General features: G+C 38.2%; 1 protein-coding gene across 1 annotated transcript in view; it reads left to right on the forward strand.

Moving 5' to 3' along the window:
• The window catches only part of LOC111869272 (inactive dipeptidyl peptidase 10), a 164,322-nt gene that overhangs the window by 145,160 nt on the left and 10,655 nt on the right, over positions 1-8,507 (forward strand). Inside the window, exons 9-10 of the mRNA XM_023860666.2 lie at positions 2,003-2,132; positions 4,467-4,696. Of these exons, the coding sequence (XP_023716434.1) occupies positions 2,003-2,132; positions 4,467-4,696 (360 nt within the window). The remainder of the gene's footprint in view (positions 1-2,002; positions 2,133-4,466; positions 4,697-8,507) is intronic.

An 8,507-nucleotide genomic window follows, 5' to 3' on the forward strand; every position in this document is an offset into this window, starting at 1 on the left:
ACAACACATGAACAGCGATAAAAACAAGAAGTGGCCGCTGCAGCACCGTAGATATAGGGCATGTACCCTGAAAAATTTTAATTTGAAAAAGAAAGAGAACAAAGATCTTATAGACATTTTAACTTGAATTAAGGTTTAAAAAGTGCTAATTTAAAAATCAAATCGACGCGTGTAGATTAACAAAGATTTTATACAATTAGAAAGACTGGGATTTTTACATTTTTAACAAGCAGTGTAACAGTTACGTGAGTGATACACACCTGATGATGGCCATTTAGGGCCGAAACATGTAGTGTGGAGGAGGAAAAAGAAGTAAAAACTACAATAAAATTGTTGCACTTAAGACGGTATTTGTCCATATATATTGTGTGAGTGTAACAGGATGCTGAAATATAATATTGATTTTTCATGTCTTGAATTACATTTTTCTGCGTTACATTTGAAATGCATTAGTTTCATCAAGAGAGTTAAATAAATAGATTTTTGTGTTGCATTTGAGGTTCTCAAAGCAATGATTATGAAAAGTTATATTTTCTGGGATATGACTGTTTGAAGTCTGGCGAAAGGCTTTGCGCTTCCTGCCTGTTTCATGTTGGTTCCTTGTTTGTATAATTCATCTACCATAAAGATGGTGGTGAAATGTTCCTTGGAAATATCAGTTGAGTTTCAGTGGACTACAAGGGGTTATATCCCAAATTATAGAACTCTTCAGTGTAATGCTTATTACTTAGCTGAACTTTCCCATTCACGTATACCAGAACCTTCAGTACTTAGAGAGTGTCTTAGGAAATGAAATCAAATTAGTGTAGCACAGAACTGCTAGAGCAGCTGTCTGTCTTAAGCATACACTTATGTTTGTAAGAATCCTACTTAGGCCAATATAAACCTCTTACACTCTAGACTTTATGAATGCCAGTTTCCGTTTTTTCTTCTTTGCCAGACAGATCACAAAGGCAGAAAATCCATACGATATTATTACTGATAACGTATTCTTAGTACGAGTATTTATATACCTTAGGATATGCCTGTAAAACCTTTCTATGAATCTGAGACACTTTCATTCGTGTATACTGGTGAGGAATAAGTGATTCAAAAGATAAATGCAAGCAATCAGTAAATATTCTTAAACTTGCGATGTTTGAAATAATTCCATATACGAGTAGTGTTTCAAATTTTACTAAACAAAAGAGTGACAATTTAAAATCTCACTTTGAAATATTACATATTAAAAGTTTAACATAACCTGACATTGCATTTCAGCAGTAATCTTAGCCATGCTACAAGAGGGAATGTGCGTGGTCACAATCACCTTCATGCAATGAGTTCAATGCTAAGAGGGAATGTGCGTGGTCACAATCACCTTCATGCAGTGAGTTCAATGCTTATCAACCAGCACTGACCGGTAACTTGACTCAGTACTCTCATGTTTGAAAAATTACGTTCATCAAAATACGTGGAACCAAAAGATTATTTTGTGCTAGCATGCAGAACTGAATACGACGTAAAGAATATATTGCGTAATCATATTTTCGGGGGCATATGGAAGTTACGTACATTCCTCGTATTTGGAAAGACGTGGCGTCTGATTCTCATCCCTTCATAGAAACTCTGATCTTACTGAAACTCAAAATGCAGAGAACTTACGTATACAATTTTTTAGAGTAGGTCTAATTACGTAATGCAAGAAGACTGCATTCTTCATATTCACCGCCGTGAAAACCTCAAATCTTACATACGTAATGTAAGTCTTCACTCAGAACTGCGGTTTCATTTTGCTTTCTGTTTGGTTTCATGGTACGTACTGACTGTTGTTAATAGAAATCATAAAGTAGAAAAAAGAAATCTTTGCAGAATTGTAGCCCACCTAACATAAAACCTTCTTGCAGCTCAGCTTTGAGAGAAGTATCTAAAATGCAGCCAAAAGCTAATTTAAACATTTTAATAGAGACTTATGAATGAGATTATTTATGTCTAGTAGTGTTACCTAGCAACTGTATCGCAGGGAGTTCTACCTGACATCTGCCGGGTGGGTGGGGAACGACAACAACCACGTGTCAGCCGTGTGGATGAATCGACCCCAGAACATCAGCATCATAACCTCCTGCCGCGCGCCGAATTGGACATGTTTCGAGGTGAGATCTGATGTTCATGTCTTTTTATAAAGATGCTTTCGGTTTCCTTTGGTGGTTATATGACTGTCATATTTTAATACTTAAAGTTATATCTCTCTGTCTAAGCACCACATCAGGTGGGACTGACTATGCACGTTCCAGCAACACACAAATATTATTTTGGTCGCTGCAATTCACAACACAGAATTACTTAGGACTTGCTAATTTAAAAATAAAATTATTTCAGGATGGCTGAAGATATACAAATTTACAATTTTACACATAATATTTTCACACAATAATGCTTTGTGGTATATCATTTTCAAACTTGCCTACAGATAGCAGCAGTGCAGAATCTGTCCCCATTACAGGATAAATTAAATAATTTAATTGATTTAACTTGTTTAATACTGAGAATTTTATAAGTGTTTCTGAGTAGTATTGATCGATTTAGTTTTCTCTTCCTGTTTCTTATCAGTAAAGTATGATCTGATCGAGTTTCCGTTTGCTCTCTGTGTACAATACAAATATCATACAAATGTAATTGAAAAGTATTGTAACGTGACGGCTGAAAGCCGGAATGGTGGAACTACAGCCAAACGTCCGTTGATGAGCAATGGCTACGATTCCGTTACAACAGATAGCACGAGCGAGTCGCTACCAGGTAACAAGTTGCTAAACACGCATTACCGTGGCAACGAGCACGCAGATTACAACAGAAGAACCATTCAAGTGTGTGTTCTGTTCGCGGTCCGTACACGGTCGCAAAGTACACCTAATTCATTGGCAGTCAGTCGTACGGAGACATCTAGAGTTCCAGCGAATTCGAAACACTAAAGACTCTTCAAGGTTCATTGTTCGAGGGCTGAATAGTTAAAGCGTTACCAAGCCACAACTGAGCAAGCAGATATTGAAGATTTATTTTCTGTGCTAAAGTTACAGTAATCTTTATCTGCACGACTTGTGAGTATCAAAGATATCTATTCGCCAATCCAAACCCCGTCTGAAAACCATTAAAACACGCAACGGTATATCGGAATGATTGATATGTTTTGTACATATTTTATGCTAGTCATACTCGGTCCTCCATCAGTAATAGCAGAACTGTATTGGAAATATGAATTTGAAAAATTAAATCGTTTTTATATCAGCAAGAGGAATATCTAACGTAATTACTGTTAAATTTAAAGTAGCCGATTTGAGCAGTGGTTCACGGACTTTATCATTCTTAAACCGAAGAAGGATATCTAAAAGAGGTAAAAATATAATGTTTCTGCTTTTGCATAGACAAATATTTTTGCAAGAATGTAAGCCAAATTTCTGTTGCTCATAGACATTTTCGTTCATACAGTCACCATGTACTTCATTGTGCTTCGATTTCTGGACACATCTAGCAAAATGTTTTCCGTATTTTTTAAACCTTAGGAAACTTTTGTAAAATATGGAGGCCAAGCTTTCTTTAAAACTCATGTCACTATATGTGCCACATCTCTGGCAATAAGTTCACGGGCCTACATTATGCATCTACATTATTTGAAGAATTTGCAACATATTTTATGAGAGACCTGTTTTAACACATTCGGTTGCAAGACGGATCCAGAATGGAGCTAAATATTATAACTAATATATAAAACTAAATTTCAGCAGTTTAATGGTTCTTTTTACCTAGTGTATTAATCCCCCGATGCTGGATAATATTGCCTGAAACGTGTTGGAGCAGTGGTGTAGAATGTGACAGGAAACTGAGTCTTTATGGCAGTGCATTGATTATGCAGGAAGGGTTTGCTTGTTAAATTAGTTGTTCTCAAGTACGTGATATAAAGTCGCCTTTCCCTTCGCCATCGCTCAGAAAATGTTTCTTTTTGTTTAGTTTCACAGTGCTGCTCAACGGACGAAGTTCTGTGCGCAATTTTCAGAGTGCGGAAAGCACAAAACTCTTTCATTTCCGTCAGCTGCACCATATTCTTCAATTTCTCCGCTACTTCTATCCCCAATTGCGGTCAGTTGTTTTAGGAAATATTTTCAGAATCATGAAGGGACTATACAATAAATAATTCATGAGAAATAAAAAAATTACCTTGTAAGTCTCGAAAATTAACAAATAATTGATGATTGATAACTGAAACACCTAAGATGAACTTAGTCCTTCTTGAGAAGCCGACAGTCGCTCAGCTACTCAAGAATTTTCCAGAACTTTTGGGGTTGCAGAAATTTCACTCCCGCACTAACAAGAGCTCTCTCCTTGTCCCTATCCTGAGCCAGATAAATCCATTCCATACCATCCCACCAAAACATACTCTCACATATGGTTATCTGTCTCTGCCTTCGTCTTTTATGGCATTACCGTGGTTGCAGACCCACGCGGAGCGCGCGTCAGAGGACACCTGGCTTGATGTCCAGCCGCATCCCCTGTACACGGCGGACGGGGAGAGCTTCCTTCTGCTAGCAAGCATTAAGGAGGGTGCGTACAACCACTTCACACACATCAAGCACGTGACGCCGAGCCAGCAACGCATCGCTGTTCTCACACACGGAAGCTACGAGGTCATACGCATCCTATCCTGGGATTCCACCAACCATCTCGTGTGAGTACAAGGAGCAGCAAATGGGCCAAATCTGAGAGTTATTGTTTATTATTATTATTATTAGTGGGGTGAAACTGAGTCCGCTTGGTACTGCAGCCACTACTGGCCTCTTATACCAGCCCCAGATGAGAGATGATGGTGATTGCGGAGCAATTGGAGGAATCAAGATTGACAAGGGAAACCGAAGTACTCGAAGAAACCTACCCCAATGTCCCTTTGTCCACTCCAAATCTGACATGACCTGACCCGGTCTCAAACCCGGTTCGCCGCGGTGGAAAGCCAGCACAGCCCAAATCTGAGGTTACTACTTGACGTCATTTCAAGTGTATAACATTCGCCATTCGTCCGAAGAGACAGAATGAAGGATGTGATTGACAGGAGATTCTGACCGGGTACCCCCCTACTACGGTAACATTAATTATATACGAACTGATTGTAATATAGTTTGTTAAATCATATAAAGCCTTTTTCTTAGAAAAGTTTTATAATTAGACCTTGTGGTCCTGCTTCGAGCATATAGGACGGAGAGCCGTGTATGTTACAGGACGTTTAATTACATATATTGCTATTAATGTTCTGGCTGGTGGTCTGCTTAACGGCACTTGCTACACAAAATTCCAACAGATCAAACAGCAAATCATAGAGAAGACTTATAAATTGTAAGTAGCTTAAAGTAAACCATATTGAATTTCCATAGAGGAATTCCCTCTGCTATAGATGATTAAGACCTAGGTTTCAAATCCTTATTACTGATACAGGGTAAATTTTAGTTTCTACGGTCACAAGAAACCCCTTATAACCCAACTCGAGTCAAACGAATTCAGACTGAAAATCCTCACAGAAGACTAAAGATGCTGAAGTGACCGGCAGCAAATATTTTCCGAATTTTATTTGTTTTAATGTCTTCGATAAAGCAAGTTCTATTTACTATTCCACTGTCTTTCCCAACTATCTGAACTGTGATACCTTCTCGGAGAACTTCTTAACTGTGCCATACCTCGGTTATAATTTTGCATTGCGTTCAGATGAGTGGACTTGCACGAATAGGCCAACTTACATTTCTATGCTTTGCTTATAATCAGCGTCGTTAGTAGAGTAATAAAATGCCTGCCTTTGTTTTTGATACTGTAACGTTTATCATTGTATAAAACAGAAATTGCTTCATCGACTGTCTTACAACTTGTGGTCTTGATGTCACTTCGTTCTTGCCCACTGTCTTTCCACCGTTTGCCACTGCACTGTCTTCTTCTTCCATCTCAAACCGAACTTTGCTATTCAACGCATGCGCTACGCTGCCTCTACTTTTGCACGGTCAAAACGGACCGTTCACATTCAATAAAGTGTAAACTGAGACTGAGACCGTTCTCTTCTCCCGTAAAACCACGGTTTTATACAAGTTACAGCTTCAACAATGTTCGGGTGTTAAGGCAGACCTCCGATTTTCTCGAAAGGTCCAAAAGGTATCTACTTTCTGCCTATTTTCTGCTACATTCTTGCTTGGTTTACTCTTCTTTCCTGAAGATTGGACGGATATATTCCTCTGGAAGTTCGGCTGACTTTCGCCAGATTACAAGGAGTTTTATTCCAGAAGACAGAACTCTTCATAATCATTATTATGAGAAGTCCAAATCTCACATAAAGATATTGAGTTCAAAGGAATATTCCCTAAGTGCTTTAAAGCATTATTTATGCGCACACGCAATTCAGATTAAAATATTTACAACAAAACCAAAAATTCCGTGATGTTTTAAAATATGTTTTACTCTTTCAAATTTTGTTTGACAGAGTTCAAATAGAGTGGTTGCTCAACGGTGTTTACCTTAGTGAGCGCGGTATTAGCAAAGTTCATGTTCTAATAGACCAGAGAGATTACCCGCATACTGTAAATTGGTAAAATAAAGAAAATAAAAAGTATAAATAGAAAGCATGTGTTAGAACATTATGGCAGGTTCTTACACACAGTTGACTGGTAGCAAACCATATTTGAGTTCAGTAGTGTTTTAGTAACAAATAATTTATTTCTGCTTACAATGATTACCATAAACATAAGTAAAGTTGAAGTGTTCTGTCTTCCGTGATATAAAGCCCTTTAGCAAGTTGAAAATCAACCAGCTTTTCAGGGGGACCTACAGCCTTCATCTTAACGATCGAAAAGTAAGCCAAGCATGAGGGAAGCAGTAAGAAAATCTTTTGATAAAAATAATGTATTCCGAAAGATGTAGACTGATGACTACTTCAATTTTCGCATTAAATATGCTACTGTTTGCATAATTAGTATTGATGTCTCCCTTTTAAATTAAAATTGTGTCATGACACACCACGAAACAAATCAAGCACCACAATTTAGTGACATGCAGACTCAGATAATGAGAGACAAAGTAACTCAGCTTCAAGACAGTCTTGCTCAACAGCAGCGTACATTAAAGCAACCTTATAACTGTACACTGCAGTACGGGATACACAGATCTGCGTCTTTTCTGAAATTTTAGTAAGAAAGATGAAATTTTGTTAGTCACAGGAAAGCAATAAAAGGTACATTTTCTAGCGAAAACATATACAAGGGCTATTAGGAAAGTTACTAATTTAGGAGCGGGGGAGAACTCGAGCATGCGAGGTAGCGTCACATGACTTGTAAACCATCATATAACTGGTCACCTAGTGTGTGTTTTTGTCTCTACATAGTGAGTTATGATGTGTCCTGCGATTGATTATCCCGCCAGCTGCGAAATTCGTGCTCTTATCCGATTTCTTCACGCTAAAAACTTGGGTGATGCTGAAATTCATTGTGAATTATGCGCGGCGGTTTATGGCCAAAATGTAACGAGAGAAGGAACCGTAAGACAGTGCTGAAGAATGTTCAAATATGGACGAAAAGTTATTCAGGACGAAGAGTGAAGTAGTCGGCCGGTCATCTGTAATGACTGATGTTCCTGTTCAGAATGTCGAGTAGAAATTCGTGAAAGACGATTCTTCATAATTTCAGAACTTTCATGTGAATTTCCAAAAATTTCACGCACTCTTCTATACGAAAATATCACAGTTAACCTAAGCTATCATAAGTTTCGCGCAAGATGGTTTTTAGGAAATTCTCACTGGTGCGCACAAAAAGCAAATAATGGCTTCGGCTTTTTTGTATTTTGTAGGGCGATGAATTTCTCAATCATGTCTGAAAAGTAACAAGTGATGAAACTTCAGTTTCATTTGTGGATGCTGAAACCAAAGAGTAGAGAAAACAATGGATGCACACATTGACCAAACAAGCAGAAAAAGGTTTAAATAAACATTGTCTGCCAGGAAACCGATGACATCTGTTTTCTGGGACAAGAAAGGAATATTGATGGTGGAGTTCATGCAAAAAGGGACCACAATGACGTCAGAATTATATTGCGAAACACTAAATAAACTGCGTACAATCATTCGGAAAGAAAAGGCGTGGAATGTTGACAACCGGTGTAATGCTCCTCCATGACAATGTGAGTCCACATACAATTGCTCGCACTCGAGCACTGCTAGAGTATTTCAACTGGGAGTTGTTTGACCACCCCACTTACAACCCTGATTTCGCTCCGAGCGACCACAACCGTTTTACCTGCATGAAGAACTGGTTGCGATGACAGAGTTCTAACAATAATGAGGGGCTGACGGAAGGTGTCAAAACATGAGTGAGCTCACAGGCGGCAGACTTCTTTAACACAGGTATACAAAAACTTATTTCCCTATACAAGGGCCTCAATTCCTGTGGTGACTATGCTGAGAAGTAGCTTATATATATATATATATTCCCTTCTTTTTTTATAAAAAAAAATAAAAC

This window comes from Cryptotermes secundus, unplaced genomic scaffold, assembly GCF_002891405.2.
Source record: "Cryptotermes secundus unplaced genomic scaffold, Csec_1.0 scaffold18, whole genome shotgun sequence".
Taxonomy (NCBI): Eukaryota; Metazoa; Arthropoda; class Insecta; order Blattodea; family Kalotermitidae; genus Cryptotermes; species Cryptotermes secundus.